Source organism: Paramormyrops kingsleyae, chromosome 2 (assembly GCF_048594095.1).
Source record: "Paramormyrops kingsleyae isolate MSU_618 chromosome 2, PKINGS_0.4, whole genome shotgun sequence".
NCBI classification, from domain to species: Eukaryota; Metazoa; Chordata; class Actinopteri; order Osteoglossiformes; family Mormyridae; genus Paramormyrops; species Paramormyrops kingsleyae.
In genome coordinates, this window is record NC_132798.1 from 5,923,100 (window position 1) to 5,943,264 (window position 20,165).

Sequence of the window (20,165 nt, forward strand, 5' to 3'; positions counted from 1 at the left end):
TGATTTGAATTGTCAAGGCTGCTCCCTCCAGATTAGCATTGCAGATCATGTCACATGTCACATGTCTGTGGCAGGCAGGATTTATGTCCTGGGATCTTTTTTAGGGATTAATCTGGCTACTCTTTTGGAAACCATTGTCAGTGTTGGTCTAACTGTTTTTGGCACTGGAAGTAAGTATATCTAGCTTTGGTGAACACAGTTCAATAAGCGTAGCCATACTTAAATTGGTATGGTTCATGTGTGTACTTTTGTGTATTGTTATATCAACCGCCATGCATATATAACAGAGCTCAGTAGTCTCAAAACTTTATTATATACTGTATAATGAATGAGAACATATTTCAAAATCAGCTGGGAGTATTGTGTTGTTTTTCATTACCAATTTGTTGTCTGTCTACAGTACTTGTCTACATATGAATTCGTAATTCAGCTGTAGAAATGTCTTTATAGAGCGTCTCTTGAAACAACCCCGGTTTGAAAGTTTGAAGACGTTTCTGATACAACAGAGTCACTGGTTCTCCTTGAGCAGCAAGATGAAATTCCCTGTAAAATACAGAGGCAGTTTGTCTTTTCATATTGTGGGTGATCAGAGATCATGGTACCAAGAGAAGGCTGGCAGACTGAGGCTGCGGCTTCCTCATTAAGGATCGATACGCAGTTGTTGCCTTTGACGTGTCCTACCTCAGAAGCACTGGGTTCATTCATCATAAGGGTGCTGAAAGTTTTGTAACATTGGAATGGAAAACAGGGTTTCTAAGATCCTTGAATTGATTCTTTTTTTAGTTTCTACAGTTTTAAATCTACTCAGACTGAATATGTGTCTGTGTGTGTGGTTTCCTATGTTGACACTGTCAAAGTCTTGAAGGATAAGAGGATGGAAGTTCTTGCCTTTTTCATTAATAATGGTTGTTTTTATCTTGTCATTTAAAGTCAAACAGAAATACAGGCAATTGAAGGGATCTGTAACAGATACAGTAAGTACAAGACACATACGAGAAAGTGAGGGAAAGGTACAAAAATAAGACAATCATCTTGCTGTTCCTGTATTTATGCCTTTCCTTCTGTCAACCATGACAAACATGTATACTTGTGTAGCAGATGTATGTTTCAAAAAGCAAGATCTAGCCCTCTGGTGAAATCACACTACCAACAACAGCGTTTGAACCAGTGAGTGTCCAATCACAGGCGCAGCACCCTGACCCACAGAGCCACACGATACGCCCATCTTAGTGGGAAACTGGAATGCAGGTAACGGTAAAGATATCAGCTGCTTTTCGCCATTTAGGAAAATATGCCATATAATATGCCATGCAATATACCGGTCTAAAATACAACTGAAATGTGGAAGGAATCTATGCTCCTACAGTTGTTTCTCCAAATCACATGCAGACTCCTCAGGATGGTCATCGTGAGTTGTCTTCCCGAGTCGCAATTTTGCCTATTTGGTCAACAGTCACCATGAATCTCTGAGGTGCAACCAAAAGTGAGCTCAGTGCTCATTCAGAGGATCTGCATATCAGACTGTATTAGCCTATATGAAGTGTGTGTGTTTGTCTATATATATATATATATATACAGTATAGTATCATAGTAAAGGAAGAGGAGTATTCTCACTATTTACTGTTCAAGTTATTGAAACAGCAACTCTCCACCCCCATACCTCTGGGTTTGGTTTGTGGATTTGCCAATCAAGTGAATATGCAGATATCCGGCATAGAGCTAACAAATAAAGTAATCCTCTGTCATTTTGCCCTCACTTTGCTGCCACATTATCCTTGCATATTGCTATTTAATTTTATCTCATTACCAGGTTACTGTTGCTGGGTGAATAAAAGTGCCATTTGTGCAGTTTGTCCACAGCTCTAGTGCTGATTTAAATGTATTGTCTCCATTCTTGGTTAATGCCAGTCGGTTCCATATGGCAGTGCTGTTGTGCCTGCAGTTGGCACATAATGTGAGACATGATTCACACTTATTGTTTGCACTCGAAGAGATGATTCGAAGCCTGTAGTATAATTACAACAGGACAGCTTGTGGTTTGTTTTCTCCAGCTTGTCACAATGCTAGAATGTTGACTCTTTAAGCATTCTGTCAGGGTAATGGCGGCAGATTGAGACAAAGGTGTTTGTGCGCGTGTTTTTTTGTTAAGGTCAGTGGTAAATTAAAATTAATGATAATGATGAAATCTAGTTCAAGGATTACATATTATGAAGCTGCACAATTAATGTTCTCCTCTACTTAAATGCCAAAAAGTGAGTGTGTGTGTGTTTGTGTGCGCACGCGTGCATGTGTTTGTGTGTTTGTGTAGTTGGTTGGGGGCGGGGGTTCTTAGACTCTCTGGATGAGACCAGGATTTTTGTGTGGGATTTTGTTATCTCACTAAGCGGATTATAATCAAACGAGCAAGTTTGTGTTAGCTTTAATCCAATGGAAAGGAGAAAGTAACTAAATTAGTGAGAAACTCTTAGCTATGTTTCTGTGTGAACTTCGGCTTGGATAATTATTAACTTCAAACTAGCCTGTTAATTTGTGATGTGTTCGGGGAGTGAATGTTTCACAAAAAATATACTGCGACTCGTATAAATAGTGAAGATTAAGTAAATACATGTATCAGAGTGACAGTTCTACGTGGCGCTGCAGTAGAGCGCTTGTCTGAAACTTGGTATTTATTACACTGTCCTCGCTCTTTTCAGGCATCAAACATTTTCACTAGTATAAGGATAAGAATTTAGATTTTAATCTAGTGTGATTTAAGATGAGAAATGATACTCTACTATATATAGGTTCCTTGAATACTTTTATAATATAGTTTGGACCAATTAAATAACAGTAAATATCAATGATAAAATTTTAGGCACTTTTTGATGGCAGTAGACAAGTGAACACTGTTTTACAAATGCAAGTATTAGCCAGCTAAGTTAAACTTTTAATATTTTAAAATTAAAAAGTGAATACTGCAGCTGCAGGAATTTTGTGGAATGTTTTGGGTAGTTCCAGAAAATCATAATAAAATCTCGTAACTCGGAATACTGAAGGTTATGCTCTACATTGTGTTTTCCAGCTGGTAGCTACATTTTGGTTTGTTAGGCTGACCTCCACATTCGTAGTCTTGGCCTGTACCTGTGCCACAGAGTGGTGTTTGAAAAGCCGTGCTTACACTGTGAGGGCTGGCAATTAAAGGTTCAATCATGGCGTTATGCCAACTGAACCTTCAGTGCTGAATAAAAGAATATTCCCTGATGCTTTCCCTGACAGAATGATACCCTTTGCTTTGGCATGCTGTCTTAGTTATTGGAAGCTTTAGGTATCACTGCAAGGTGGACTTTAACTGTCAATAAACCTTCTGTAGTTAGTTCATATTGAACGAGATCACAAGATAAACGATGCATGATGGGAATGACTCTGTGCTTGAATTACTGCTACTTCTTAGTTATTTTTATTTTTTTTGTGACTTTGTTACCCTTTTTAAATTATCCCAACATCCAACCATTTAATGCGCAGTAGTGTAAACGAAAGACAGAAGATGAATGGGAAACAGATTGTGTCAGCACTGGCATAAGTGAACAGACCTCCTTGTGATTAGTCTTTTGCTACTACTTGAATTAATTTTCCGGATAACAGATAAAATGTCTGTCAGCTGACAGATTCACTTAATTGCATCTCAAGTGTCATTAACGGAGTGGTGACAACAGGTGCTATGTAATTGTTTTACTAAATCTTTCTGTCACTTGCAATTTCCTGAGATACGTGGGAAATGACAGGAAAATATCTGTGCATTTTTCATCCCAAACATAAATCTCATGCTAAAATGAAATCTTTCATTCTGTTTAAAAATCAATTATTTTAATTCACCTTTAAGTCAATGTATAACACACAATTTCTTTTGTAAAAACATCCATCAGAGAGCACACATTCTGACTGACAAGCACATGAAAATTAGGACGATGAGGTACCCAGGGAGGGAACCCATGCAGAAATGCGGAGAACAAATTGACAACTATCTGCAAACTCGACACACATAGAGTGAGGGCAGAGAACTGGTACCCCTGGAGGCGTGATTTCACAATGATACCCAGATATTACAATGTTGCAAGCAAAAATCTATATTGAATATCAGAGTAATAACTTGTAAAATGTAAACATGATGCAAATAATGATGCTGATCATTTATACTATGTTAATAATAAATTATTGCAAAATAATAATGATAAATAAAATGCAAATGGAAATGCTTGACAGAACTAATGGTGTATGCCTAATTAATCCTAATTAAACTAAATTTAGGTGCTCCTTGTACATATTTTGTAATGTGAAAAAGAGAACCGCAAGATATTACCCTAATACTACTTATATCTATTTTATATTGCCTTTCACAAGAAATTTAACATGCAGCAATTTCTCTCTAAATTATTGACCTCATATGTTAAGTGAACTCATTACATTACATTATTTAAACTTTAATCAAGAAAATCTACATGCCATCTAAATTCCAGTTTCGCATTTATACTGTTTTGGTAGCAGTCCCATAGCCAGGAGTACATTTCTCAGTAGATTTTGTTGACTGGGGGTGGAAGCAAATTTCAAGGGGGTTCAAATTTGTTACTTTAGTAACTGACTAAGTGTCAGTGGGAGGTTCAAACCCGTAATGTTACTATATGGCTACTTGTACGTTTATTTATGTATTTTTATGTTTGTGTTTTCTTCTTGGGATTGCGCAGGTCTCCTGCAGCTGCTCCCATATTCTTCTGCAGTCCCAGAGTGCAGTTGGGTAGACTGGCATTCCTAAATTCCTCATAGTGAGTGTGAGTGGGTGTGGTGGACTGGTGCCCCGTTCATTGTGTCTCCTGCCTACGTATCCTGTGCTTCTTGAGAATGGCTCCACCATGGAAAATGGCTGGATGCAAGAACAGATGGATATTTAAACACTCTGTGCATCCATTTTCCAAGTGCTTATCCTGGTCTTTTTTATATATGAATTTCGGTGTGATGTACAGTGACTCCAGGCTCCCTCCAAGAATCATGGCCTTAGTGTGGTGGAGGAGTTTGTGAGCTGCATCGACTGGAGCTCCTTGTAGAGTCTTGAACATTTTAGTGGGGAAAGACTGGTCAAATTATGATCCATCGAAGACTCCCGTGGAAGATGTCAAACCCGAGTATCCTTCCTGGAATTCTGGTTACTGGGACCCATGACTGGAGCCAAGCCTGGAGATTGTTTTTGCCCACATGTGCCTGGCTAAGCTCAGCTTAAAAAGGCTGTGTGGAGTCTTATTGCGGGTTCACCACCCTTTAGATGAGCGATGGGTGTCAGGTGCTCTGTAGCCGGTGTGAGTGGGAAGGACCCAGGCAGATTAGACCTTGGCACTTGACAACTGCCTTTGGGAACATGAATAGAATAGTTGCCTGTGTGCGAATGTGAGACTGCGCAAAGGAAAGCTTTGACTGTTTCTATACATACATCAAACCACCCAGTCTTCATAAAGAAAGTGAGTTCCTTCTATGGACTCTGTGCTCCCACTGAGACCATATTGGGGAACGGAACTGGAGATATCTGGAGAAGCATGACTGGGAAGAATGACGTTCTATATTTAAACTTGAGGTGTGTACTGCTATTGATTATTATTGGATTTTTATGCAAATCATGGCTTATCCATACCAAACACCGTATTTAAAAAGTAGAATGTCCATAAGTATACTTGATCTCAGTACCAGAGCACCCTAAACTAATCAGTTATTGATTTTATTTTGTCAACTGATTTGAGGTCATGTGTTATTGGTGAGTTAACTTAGGGACATGGGAAGGAGGCTTAATGGACCAGGGGACCCACCCAGAAGAACAGACAGGGTTGGCTGGGAAGAGACCAGGTTGAAGACCTTGGGCATCATAATTGCTGCAGAAAGCCATTGATTGAAATCCATATAGAGATTCTTGAAGCACTGGATGTTGTTGGTATGACATGAATGATGCTTGTGTTCAATATTTTAATATTGAAGTCAGGTAAAGTATCTTGGGGTTGGTGGGTCCCTATTTTCAAAAAAGGGGGGATTTTAAAAAGGGTGTGTTCCTACTATAGGGGAACAATATGGGAATGTCAACACCAGGGTACTTGAGAGGATACTCCACTCTGACAGAACCTGGGATTCAGGGGAAACAAAGCAGATTCTGACCTCATTGTGCACTGTTGGGCATGTTCTCCACTCCTGCTTGTGATTTTCATGTACAGGACATCAAGGAAGAGCTGTGGCTAGGGTATCTGGTATGGGTGGCTCAATGTGCTATCCTTGCTGTTTGTAGATGTTGTCCTTTCGGCCTTCGGCATAGACTTGAGCAGTTCAAGGCATAGTGTCAATTGCCAAGGATGACAATCAGTACCTTCAAATTTGCAGTTCATTGTCAGGGTGAGAAGTGGAAATTACAATAGAGTCTGCTCCTTCGGATCGCGACGAGTGAACTGAGGTAATTTGGGCATCTTTTAAGGATGCAACTGGTCACCTTCTGAGGGAGTTGTTTCGGGTATGTCTCACTGAGCAGAGGCCAAGGAGCCTGTCAATGACACACTGGATGGAATGTATTATATGGACAAAAATACTGGAACACACCTCTTCGTCATTGACTTCAAGTGTTCTATTCAGACCATTGTCACAGGTGTATAAAACCAGGCACCTAGCCTTGCATTCAGGTTTGCAAACATTTGTGAAAGAATGGGTCGTTCTGTAGAGCTCGGTGAATTCAAGCCTGCTACTGTTGTAGGATGCCACCTTTGCAAGAAGTCAATTTGTGAAATCTTTTTCCTCCTAGATATTCCGCAGTCAACCGTAAGTGGTATTATTGCAACTTGGAAGCATTTAGGAACAACAGAAACTCAGCCATGAAGTGGCAGGACCACGTAAAGTAACAGAGCGGGGTTGCTGAGTGCTGAGGCGCTTAGTGTGTAAAAGTCGCCCATGCACTGGTGACTGAATAACTTCCTCTGGCATTAACCGCAGCACAAAAACTATGCCAGGGGCTTCCATGGCTGAGCATCACCAAGCACAATGCCAAGCATCGGACAGAGAGCTGTAAAACATGTTGCCACTGGACTCTGGAGAAGAATCTTTCTGGCTGTCTGATGGACAAGTCTGGGTTTGATGGATGCCAGGAGAACATTACCTGCCTGACTGCATTGTGTCAGCTGTACACTTTGGAGAAGTAATGGTTTGATGTTGTTTTTCAGCATACCAAAAAAATGTTCCAACTTTGTCAGAACAGTTTGAGGAAGGCCCTTTTCTGTTACAGCTTGACTGTGCCCCAGTGCAAAAAGCAAGGTACCTAAAGAATATGGTTGAGTGAGTTTGGTGTGGAAGAACTTGACTGGCCCACACTGAGCCCTGATCTCAACCCCATCGAACACCTCTGAGATGAATTAGAATGGAGTTTGCAAGCCAGGCCTTCATGTACAACATCAGTGCCTGACCTCACAAATGCTCTTCTGGATGAATGGGCAAAAAATCCCACAGACACACTTGATAAACTTGTGAAAGGTCTTCCCAGAAGACTGGCAGCTGTTATAGCCTATGGATTTAGAATGGGATGTCATAAAATTTCCTGTGTAATGGCCAGGTATCCCAGTACTTTTGTCCGTATAGTGTAGTTCTAATTTAGTTTGGTAGTGTCTGGGGATTGCTGAATGAGCTAGACCCTCAGCGGGAAAAGGAGGATGATAGCGATGATGATGATGATGAAGATGTGACGATGGCAATGATGATATTTTCAAAGCTGAAATAAGAATTGGTTCAAACTATCTTGAGGGTTTATTAGCACATGCTAAATTCTGACTGTTTTTCTTAATGTATTATACCATTAAAACATTGTTTTTTCTTTTGCTTCGTAAGATTTTTGGCTTAGTTTCTTTACATTCTCGATAGTTTTTTGTACGGGATTATCTATTAGTAAAGAATAGGAAAATATGGCTGCCTAATTTTCTAATTCTTCATGTATTTCACTTTTTCTTCATTAAGCTTCTGAAGGCAATCCCTTCTAGCAAATTGCTTGCCACAACTGCTAATATGCAGAACAGTACTTTGAAGCCACGGGAGATTTAAAAAATAAAAAAAAATACTGTATCCTCCAGTGAGTCAATGGGGGGGGGGGGGATTTATTTAAAATAAATCAATAAAATAAATGAATAATTTTGATTTAATAAACCAAAACTTTTCTAATTATTAACATCAGTTTACTACTAAAAATGTTTCTAAAAACAGCTGTTTTTGGATTTACCAAACATGACTTGGGTGGTTCTCTCTTTCCTCTCGGAGCTAGACTAAGGGCTAATTCCTCTTCTTTAGAGATTTTAAAGGTTATTACTACATGTAGAAGAAGCTGGGATAGAGACGGATGTGGTACATATGGGTAGCTAGCTCTGTAATTACCTGAGAAACAATATAATGAGCCGCCGCTGTGAGTTTAATGATGTACCCTGATGTAAAAATAAAAAACTGACAAACAGAAGGTCACATTTGATTAGATCAAAACAGACGACATAATTCCAATATCAAACATTACTGTATGAGCTCCTTGTCCCGTAAGTTAAATCAGAACAATGCCCTCGAATACCCTGTGATGATAAGATTGATATTTTACAACTAGGCTTTTCTCCCAGGACTACCTGCAGTTTAGTAGATGGATAATATTTTCTAATATCACTAGAGATATAACTGCAAATCATTGTATTCTCCAGACAGGAAATTAAAGCAACACCACATAGAATCAGCAAAGGGATGGGTGACTGCAGAAGACATTTGACATTGTAAATATGATAACTCAAAAAGTAATGGATTTTATTTCCACTTTTCAAAAAAATTATATGAATAAATATCTACACCTGATATCATTTTGACACAAATCACACCAAAATTGAAACAGCACTGCTGGATGGCATCAGGCCAGGGAAAGGGCAGCTGTAGCAGGTACTTGATCTTGTGAACTCTAATAGTATTTAGAAAATGTAGATCCTTTTCTAACTTCCCCGGAACATTGTATGTGTGATAATCCATATTTCATTTTGGGACACACTGCACCCAAATTGAAGCAGCGTCACTTAGTCAAGGCACATGAAAGGACAGCTACAGATGCAGTTCTGGTGAACCTGATTGCATTGAGGCAAATCATACAAAGTTTTAAATTGACAGGGCTTTTAATAAAGATTTTTGGAGAGGTGGGGAGTGTTTAAGAAGGCTAGAAATTGTTGAGTTTGGGGGGGTGTGGGAGGAGTGGGGAGTAGATGGGGGGAGGGGTGACGGGGACCTTGTTACTGGGAGTTTGAGACGGGTTGCTGTTTCGGTGATGTAGATGCAGGCTAATCTGGAAACATTAAATTTATCATCATCATAAGGTGATGAAAAAGTTTTCAGAAAATAGATGTGTGATAAACACAGTACGGGTGTTTTTTCGTATTTCTGTTTGTTTTTATAATGCAGAATTTGAGAATCAGAATCTTTATTATCATTGTAAAAGTACAGCGAAATTGGGTGCATACTTGTGCATAATATTCATACCCGTTGTAGTACCTGAGGTCTGCAGTAGCATTTGAAATCTATTCATACGCAATAGCAAAATATAAACACCAAAATTCACATGCTGCGTCTACATGATCTACTGTCAGATTTGTTCTGTGCACTAGCAACAATTGAATATCTTTTTTTCCAATAACACTCAATGCCCATGTGCCACGTGCACTTTTGTTCCTGTTAACTCACCTTCAACACGGGGGATGGTGACTCTGGGTAGTTATTTGTCCTTTCCGTCCGTCAGACGTGCAGCACTCGACACGGCACCCCGCCTCTGCTACGCATCGCCACTAGCAGCCGCACCTAATGAAGAGTCCCGGAGAATGACGTTAGAGCAGTAAGAATGGATCCAGTCGCCAGGGTGTCGTTATGTGACCTAATGACCTGCGTTACGCGGTTGGGGTGCACTTTGTCACATACACACTTTGGGAGCATGCAAGCAAATTAACGGTCATAAACAAGTTCTCACTATCTGTTTAAAACTCATCTTGTAACTGGGCCTGGTTGGAGGAAAAGTCCATGTTATCTCAGATGGAATGGACACTATAGGATATCAAAGTTGCACAGTGTAATGATCCAGATAGAAAAATGTTCTTTGAGTTATTAATATTAATAGTAGAGCATATAATAGATTATATTTCTTATATACTATGCAGCCTCTCCCCAGGTTTCGTAAGGCGAAAAAGCATTTTAATACAGTACACCTAACCTAACAAATATCATAGCCTAGCCTAGCCTACCTTAAACATGCTTAAAACACTTACATTAGCCTACAGTTGGGGAAAATCATTAACACAAAGCCTGTTTTATAATAAAGTGTTGAATATCTCATGTAATTTATTGAATATTGTACTGAAACTGAAAAACATTTATGCATCGAAATGTCATAACATGGACCATTGTAACCCAGGTGTGCGCAGCTCTGTGTTGAGTAGCACAGTCCTAGCATCTTGTAGTGAGCGGGGTTCAGTACGATGGACTGGGGGGGGGGGGGGGGGCATAGTGATATTGCTTGACAGCTCAGTGGGAAGGTCACCTGACTGGTTACTCTGCAGGAGAAGATGATGCGTATGGGATACGTCAGATGTGGGTGTGGATTCAGCCATTTTGTTCTTTTCTTTTCCTTTTTGGGTGTTGCGCTTTTCAAGTCGTCTAGTTGCGGACTGTCAGTCGAGCATTTCCTTAACTTCCTGTACAGGTAGCTAAGATTGATAAATGGGGATTGTATGGGAATAGGATTTAGTATAAATTGCTTCGTGTAGATTTAATACATTTATGATGTATGTGTTCGTGTGTGTATTATAAAGGTGTAGTTTTTAAAGATGAAGTGTTGGATTTTTTTAGCATGATTTTTTTTCCCCTTTAAATAAGTGTGCAGTTCAAGCTTCATTGAAAAGTGTCCTCTGTCGACTGATGGTGCAACAAGGGCCGATGCAGGTGACAAACGATTTCCTGTAGGACAAAGTAGGCAATTTAACAGGAGGTTGATGGCAGAAAGGAAGTCTTCACTGTTATCTGGTGAAAAGTGAGTCTTTTTCGCTGTTATCATAGCTCACTGCACCCAGTTCGCTCCCCGTTTACTAACACATTGATTCGCTGAGCAGATTCTACCTCATTCTACCACTGTACTCCTGAATGCATGAAGGGCACAGTGACCTTTAAATCTAAGATATCTAAAAAACAAGAATAGAATATACATTACTAGTAGTGACAGAGGAAGCCTGCCAGTAATGCCAGACGATTTTGCTCCATTGACTAGATCACAGCATGTGCAGACGCAAGCCCATCAATTAGTCCGCTGCTGTTCAAAATTTTATTTTTCTGGTGGCTTATCTTGTAGTAGTTAATTTAACGGTCAGGTAGTCTGTACATCAAGCTATAGCGATGAAACTGAAAAACAGCAGATATAGATGTTCACCAAAAGGATGTATTACCACCCCTGTTTGAATAAAGGTGCGATGGCTGACAGCTGGTTGGTCATAAGAGTGGCTAATTTGGTCAATAGTATATTCAGAGACCATTTAAGCTATCGCTTTCCAGTTCCAGCTAAAATGGCATAATCATCAAGATGGTCAGGAATGGGGAAGTTATGCTGAGCTTTAGCCTATGGACTGAAGAGCGGCTAACATTGTATAATATCTCAGCTGATCTGCTCCCTAGAAGGGCTGTTGCTGATGGCTTCTTCTCTTTCTTTGCACCAGGAGGTTAACTGCAAACTCCGTCTTCAGTTGTCTGACCTTGGCATTGTCCGACACACTAATCATGTCTGCCCCAGCACATTAGCTGCCTGTTCAAAATCATTAGCCACTGAGCTACTGAATTAGTGAGTGTAAACGTGTAATTAATTTGGACTCTAAAAGGTCGAGTAGGATGATTTGATAAAGAAAAAAAGAAAAAAACAGACAACTTTGAGAACGGGAATTGAAGACAGCACAGTCTGTCTTTGGCTCATCTCTTCCAGGAGTAGAAACCTGGATTTAGCCAAACTTGATGCCTCATACATGTGCTCCAGTTCCAGTACAATCCTTACAAAATAACGGATAAAACCACATGCCTGTTAAGTAGGTCACCGTCTCTGAGGCTGTATTTAGGTTTCACTCTGAAGTGGATACAGGGCAATCTGATGCACATCGGGACTCGGAGCACATTTCCTCCTCTCAAGGCTCAGCGATTCTGCCCCCATGAAGCCTCCCTTACTGACCAAGCCGCCTGCCAGCCGTGCTCGACGTGCCACTTTCCAGTTCCTTTCCTTTAAAAGTGCGTTTTTGATTGTACAGCAAACTACCAAGCTGTCACCCACCTCACATCACTTCGTCGTGCTTTCTCTGTTTTCTGCTATTAACTGAAAAAGCAAATTTGCAAAACTCATTTTTTTAATTCTTGAGTTGAGACTGCCAAAATTTTAGGCTTCCTTAGTAATATGTTACGGTATTGGGAACCAAAACTCAGTCAGTCCTCATGTAATTCAACAAAGAACTGTAGTTTAAATATATAAAACTCACTAACTACATAGATTTTTTTTTCAAAGACGTATCCCGTATATACTCTAATGAAGACCATATTATGGCAGGACTCCCATTGCCGAATACAAATTACGACAGTGGGTATAATTACATAGGACCTTTGGCTTGTGCTAAAAACATTCTGCCGTTTATGTTTTCAGGTGTTTGCAGGGACAGTTATTTGCCTGAGTAAGCCTATAATAGGGGATGAACTTCTGTATCAGTTCTGATATGGTCTACAGCAGGGCTACTCAATTCAGGCCCTCGATTCCAAATCCAGGCCTTGTTTTCAGTTCTCCCAGGTAGTTAGTTTAATAATTACTGATTCTGATTGGTCAGAGGCTTCACACCTGGCTCACAGGTGAAGGAAGGCTGGAAAATCAGCAGGGCTCAGCCCTCGAGGACCGTGAGTTGAATAGCCCTGGTCTACAGCATTTGTATCACCATCCATCCACCCATTCATCTTAAATCTACTTTTCCTGCTTCTTGGAATCAGATTCCTTAGGGGTTTTTACAGGTTCATGAACATCAGTGAAAGCTCTTTTTGTAGATAGATGTGCTATATTCATCCCAGTTGAAAATTCTGTATTTTTTCTACACTCAATATGACCTTGACCAATTCCCTAAATGATGCCACAGCATTCTTTGGTCACACTGTATCTGTTTATTCCTGGCTTATTTAGGCATTGGATTGTATTTATCCATCCATCCATCCATTATCTCCCGCTTATCCGAGGTCGGGTCGCGGGGGCAGCAGTCTCAGCAGGGAAACCCAGACTTCCCTCTCCCCGGCCACTTCATCCAGCTCCTCCGGGGGAATCCCGAGGCGTTCCCAGGCCAGCCGAGAGACATAGTCCCTCCAGCGTGTCCTGGGTCTTCCCCGGGGCCTCCTCCCAGTGGGACATGCCCGGAACACCTCACCAGGGAGGCGTCCAGGAGGCATCCTAATCAGATGCCCGAGCCACCTCATCTGGCTCCTCTCAATGCGGAGGAGCAGCGGCTCTACTCTGAGTCCCTCACTCTATCTCTAAGGGAGAGTCCAGCCACCCTGCGGAGGAAACTCATTTCGGCCGCTTGTACTCAAGATCTCGTTCTTTCGGTCACTACCCACAGCTCGTGACCATAGGTGAGGGTAGGAACGTAGATCGACTGGTAAATCGAGAACTTCGCCTTTTGACTCATCTCCTTCTTCACCATGACAGACCGATGCAGCGCCCGCATCACTGTGGACGCCTGTGGATTGTATTTATGTTTCAAGTAATTTTTTATTTTAAAGTTAATTTGATCGTAACTCTTTTCCCCTTCACAGAGTCGGAAACATGCAAACAAAGTGAGGCTGTATTACATGCTGCACCCGCTGGATGGCGGATGCCCTGCAAAGAAGCTGCGAACAGACAATGTAAGCTCCTTAAATCCTTAAATCTACCTCTCCATTTAAATATGGCACCACATGCTTATTTTTACGTGAAAACATTTGCAAAATCGCTTATTTGTTTCGTAACGCTTGGCTGGACCTATATTGCTTTCTTGAATGTTTTCAGGCCCAGGTAAGGCCTTCTGTTCTGTGCCGTTCTGCCACTGATTGTCACGGTCCGTGTTCTGAACTGCCTCACTGCCATATTGTTCAAAGGCGTCCTTTTTATGGACTGTTGGATTTTGAAGTGACAGTGAAACCCCAAGTGTTATCAGGAGTTGGCTGTATGTTATAAGTCAAACTTGCATATGTAAAATGCAGGACAAGATGTTTTCTTCGCTGTTATATATAGTTTGAGTTATGTTTCGCTGCCACTCCCCAGCCAATATGTGATGTTTGCTGAACTAAACTTCTCAGAGCGGGTCAAGAAAAGCTAAGGAGACAGTAATCTCACTCCCTGTGTTTGTTTACTGGGGAGAGGAGAAAGGGTGTGAATCTGTTCATTTAGGATGCATGCTAAATGGCATGACTGACAGGGTGAATCGTTCATGCGCTGCTGTGTTAGCTTGGCTTAAAATCCGCCACATCTACTGGGCTTGGGGGCAGCGTGTGGCTCGGTGGGCTAAGCCTCTGTGCCTGTGATCAGAAGGTCACTGGTTCCAGCCCAGTTTCAGCACATCCACGGGTCCTTGAGCAAGGCCCTTAACCCCCAGCTCCCTGGGTGCTGCCCTTTCTGGCCAGCTTGCTGTCATCTACAGAGAGCAAGTCGGGGGAGGGGCAAAAAGAGAATTTACCCACAGGATCAATAAAGTATCAGTTGTTATTATTATTATTATTATTTATTATTCGGTCTAAGTTTGCATATGTTTTCAATAACTCTCCAATTGAAGGTCCTCCACGTTGACACAACACGTTTATAGCAGCAGTGAGTATCCATGCCTTCAGTCAATGATTTGGACTTTAATAACGAATGATGTGGGAATTGAGGACATAGATCATATTAAACTGCCTTGATAAATATAGGAAAACAGCTCTTCAAAATAGGCTTAGTCTAAAATTTGCTGTGTGATCCACTTAGGATTGACTAAGTGCATTTGCTACGTGACTCATAAAAACTGAAATGCAAATCTGGGAGTTAAACTTTATTTGCTCAGTTTTGTCCGAGGCACACCATGCCCTTGAAAGATGAAGGATGTCATGATGCCATTGCCGAACGTGTATAAATGCAGCAGAAAATTGCTATTCCATCTGTGCTTGTTTGTTTACTCTCACCTGTGTGTCTGACAGTTAACACGGATCTGTAATAATGTGCAGAAAATTATACCTCCAGGTGTCGGGTGGTTTAGGGCAGCAGGCAGAATAAGGTGGGGGCTGTGATTAATTGGAGCATGTGCCTTTCAGGGAGATGTCTCCCTGCCTTTATAAAGCTTCAAAAAAACGTGCTTCTGTCAGATGCAATTGTCCCTTACCGCTCATCAAGCATCAGGAAGAAGGGTGTGAGTTTTTATCAAACCTGATCCTGTGCAGCTAGAATTGTCTGTATTTCTTTTGGTCACAATTTCAGGATTAATCTAAAGGAGGAGAATTGCACAGTTCATTGTATCAACAACTTTTATTTATATGTTTTTATGTGCACTTTAAGTGGCTTGCTTTTAAAAATAATTTGTAGGTGGGTCACTTGTTAGATTCATGTCTATATATTTAGCAGATGTTTTTATCTGAAACAACATGCAATTGAGGAAGCAGAATCAGCCGCCCTGGAGAAGCTGGGGTTGCCCAAAGGGTCTTGCTCAAAGGTCTAATGGAGAAGTCACTCTAGCGACCCTGGGTTTCAACTGGTGACCTTCTGATCACGGGTAACGTGCCCTAAACCACAGACTCACACACTCATTTAGTCAAGTTCTTTTTCTGTTACAGCTAGTAGGAATGCATTTGGATTTATATCCATATTCAAATTTTACAGGAAGATGAGGTGGAGAGCCTTCACTTGTATAGAGTAAAGCTTTCTGAATGATAATTGGATCCCTGCAGGCAGCTTAATTTCAAATTTAGCCAAATATGAGGATCATAAACATGAGAAAGGAAAACTTTGAAGTTGGTATAATGCTTAAATATCTTATGCTGAGTTTACTGCTGTTACCAACCAAAGCAGTATTTTTGCTCACCTTCCAAAAAGAAAAACACAACCCCCCCCCACATATTGATTGACTAACATATTAACAGGAAGCTTCTTCAAGTACTCCCTTGAAGGAAATGTGACTGATTTTCATTCTTATACCATCCTAGGCATGGCTGACAATTGCTGGACATTCTGGCTTAGTCATATATTATCAGCATCTCCTCTAAAGGTGCCTCTGTGGTAATAATAAATATTTTTAACTGAGTGATGTGAAGTTTAACGGGTGAAGGAGGATCTTTCCCCATGTTCATGCCCAAGGTGAGCAGGCCTGGCAGAGTGACGTCACCATTGGGCCCTTCTGCAAGACCCTTACCCCTCACCTGCTCTCTGATGCTCATTTGTACGTCCCTTTTGACTGTGTCTGCTATATAAATGTAGCATTATCATTTTTAAATTACCTTAGATCAGAATTGTGTTTGTTTATCAAGACGTGTGTGGAATCCTGCAGTATTTGCAGTTAAGCTGTATCTATGTGAGCAGGGATAAGCCCGTCTTGAAATCCACTGTATGACCTTTTGCTTTTGTTTAGCTGGGGCCAGTGATCCATCGCCTGCCGGAACACAGGTGCATCAAGTTTCTTTTTCAGCAGAACACTATGGAGCAGCAAGGGAATTAATCCTGTCCATCTGTTCTTTACAAATCAGCTGATGGCATCAGTTACTAATAGGTACATGGCCCCCCAAGGACACTTAAAACTCCCCCAGCCTCCAACTTTGTAATTCTATGCATGATCCATCAGAGTTGATCCAATTAGCAACTGGGGAAGAATTCAGTTCAGATTGAATGGTCCCAGTGAGCCTCACTCCTATTTAATTAGCAGTGTTTAAATCAGCCTGCATCTTCCTGTATAAACAAGAGCTTTCTGTTTCTGATAGAGAACTGTCAGTCTTTTAGAGTGAATGAGGCCAAAGTTAAATAGCTTAACATCATCAGCTGCAGTGTTGTCGTCCATAAAATATGTCCAGAATAATAGGTCAGAGATTCACACAGAGTAAGGTTTACTACAAAGCAATCATTGTATGTTTTTAGGCTCTTGCCTTTGTGAGTGCATCTAATCTACTTTATTCAAGAGTTACTCATGAATATAGTGTGTGCTAGTATTATGCAATTGTAGACTTACTAAATTGCGGAGCAGTAAATTATCCATCTATTGTTCCATTGGTCTCAAGATTTCCTGCAAATCACAGATTGTTTTTTATTGCACTTTGCTGGTGTGTGGCAGGTGGTGGAGCTAGAAAATATGAGGGAGTGCCTTTAGCATTGTGACACGGTGATGTGCTGAACACTCATTAGGCAGCAGCTCAGCCTGTTTCCATGGAGGCATCGGCGATGGGGCAACACAAATAATTGCACTGTACTTAGTCAATACAATGCCATTCACAGTTATAAAGTGTCACACAAAGCTGTCATGAGAGAACTGGAACAGAAACTATTGGTCCTACTGTGTTTGCCCACAGTGCTATATAACCTCTTAACAGGATGTACGTGACACGAATGTGCCGGCATTTTCCCCAGTTCACCCGCTGAAGATGGGGCTTTAGTTTGAAACGTTGTGGCATTTTCAAGTTCAGCATCAGGCTGTCCGGTTCCTGCTTTTAACGGAACCTGGCTTCTACAAAAAGTTGTCCACCCAATCGGGTAGAATGTAATGTGAAATTCCACAGAAACTCCTATCTCACATTTATATAGTGTGTGCAAGAGATGTATTCCACTGCCATATCACTAGTAAAATAAGAAAATAGCGATAAATATACAGAAGCTGTCAGCCGTCAATGATTTTTTTTTTTTTAAACAGAAAGTCACTTCAGACTGTAGGGTCATACAGTCAAGAGGTTTTTGTACAACTGCAGCTTAAATTGCGGAGACGTTTTAGCCTTTGAGAACGGGAATCATCACGGCTCTGAAGTCTCATGCATTGGCCGTGAGACACGCATTTCAACCTGTTCACACGTCACAGGAAGGAAGGGACCCTCCAAGGTGTCCCATTATATAGAATTAATGGACGGTGCACAGGTGTAGAGAGTGGAGTTCTCCGCCGAGTACATAGCTGCGCCGATCGAATTTGACAGTTAATAACCACCTACAAGCCAATCATAAAATAGCATTTGTTGTTTCCGGGTAAATTCCAAAATAAATTACATGTGATCCCGATGCGAGCATGTTATTACGTGGATGTGCAAACACACAGAGTACCGACAAGGCGGAAGTGGCAGAGCAAGAGCCGATGAACGCAGCAGGCAGGGATCGCAAGTCCCACGCATTGACCGTGAGACACAGGGTTCACCCTTAATGTAATCTCACTCCAAACATTTGATGAAACTTGAGAGCTTTGGGTTTCATACTGGTGGTTGATACATGAAAAAACGTTTAATCTAAGCACTCGTAGGAAGTATCTTGATAGTACAATACACCAGAAAAGAATTTAAACTTCAGAGTAGACATTTACCAAGGCAGGGAGTTGCAAGAAGCACAGAACTACATTGTGTTTGATTTAAATATTTTGAATACAGGAAAGATGCATTTGAAATTCTATATGTGCCCATATCTCTCTGCTGTGGCTTTTTCAGTGGCATGTCTGAATTAAAAAAGAAACGCTTCAGATTTTCTTGGCTCTGTGAAGTTAAAGATTAGGCCCAATGTGATTCTTCATCCGCAGTAAAGTGATTTTGGTGCGTAGCGTCTCAGGGAAAACTAATAGAAAGTTTTTTGCCCTTCAGCTTCGAAACACTCATATAGAACTCAGATACAGTACTTCTCCATTGAATTATCAATAAGGAAGTCTTAGAACCATTTTTTCAAATTTGCTATTGTGAGTATACCAAAGTATTTTTCAAACTCTGAACTCTTAGCATTTGTAATTCCTTCACTGCTCTCTGCTGTTCAGGATATACTCAGTAATTCTCCTACACCAATCTTCTTGCCACCTTTACGGCAGCACCTCCCACACTGTCACATTAACATCGTAATCACACCCTAAGCTGTTATTGGGAAGTCCATAACCAACCCCAACAAAGTCCTGAGTATATTATCTTCACTGTGAAACCCCAAATCAGGCAGAGCTGTTCCCTTTGAAGCTCACCTGCCACTTTTTTTTATTGCAATCCGACCAATTAAAGACCTTCTAGGTCAGGAAAAAAAATACGGACATCAGTGGAAATTTGTGTGGACCAACCAGGGGGTTGCAGCTTTACCATAAACACATTAGATTGGAGGGGGGGGGGGTAATGATAATCACTCAGTAAGTCACTTTAATAATATCCTTCCCTTCTTCTGCATCTAATTGTACATGTTGTTACCCGTTAAACACTTTGAGTGTTAATGCACTCAGGACTGTCTGCATATGTGAGGGAAATTGCACATTGAAATTGCGTAGAGATGGATGACAATGATAGGCCTGATTTAAAGCATTATCAGGGAGTTCAACCTAATGATTTGTGACTTTCTGCAATGTGGTCCTCGTTGTCTTACACAGTCATTGCCTGCTTTATAGGGAGGCCACTCTCAGTTTTGTGCCAAGATAAACAAAAGGGAAAGGAAGTTAGAAAGGAAGATGCTGCTGTCCTCGGGAACCCACTGCTTTCAGTACTATATTTAGGTCAGTGTTGCACAGAGACCTTGCAATCTCAGAATGCAGTATAAAGAGAGAATGGAATGCTCTAATGCTCTGAATGACTGCACATACACTTTTGTTGTTAATTGCTATTCACTATCAACGATGGCCACAAAGGCTGTTCAGATGCATCTGGCATATTACCAGGAAAAAAAATCACCTTCCTCTGCTTCTTCTGAGGATTGTTCAGCTAATCAAATCATAAGTTCTTGGAATGCGTTTTGTCATGCTGCATAATCCCACCAAGCATTAATTTCCCTGAGGTCACAGGGGAAGGTGGTGCAAACGTTATAAATATGGCATTTTTGTATGTCGTGAAGCATGTTTTCATTTTTATGTGAATGCACTGCATTTCTACATTGATTTTTCTAAGCCACAATACGCTACTGATTTCATCATTGGGATTTATCAGGGCGT

General features: G+C 40.9%; 1 protein-coding gene across 4 annotated transcripts in view; it reads left to right on the forward strand.

Moving 5' to 3' along the window:
* zmat4a (zinc finger, matrin-type 4a) overlaps nt 1-20,165 on the forward strand; it is an 82,731-nt gene that overhangs the window by 21,957 nt on the left and 40,609 nt on the right. For all 4 annotated transcript variants that reach the window (XR_002841369.2, XM_023838433.2, XM_023838434.2 and 1 more), the window contains exon 3: nt 13,855-13,944. Coding sequence is in view for 3 of the 4 variants with exons in the window: in XM_023838433.2 (XP_023694201.1) it covers nt 13,855-13,944 (90 nt within the window). In the remaining variant the exon portion in view is untranslated. The remainder of the gene's footprint in view (nt 1-13,854; nt 13,945-20,165) is intronic.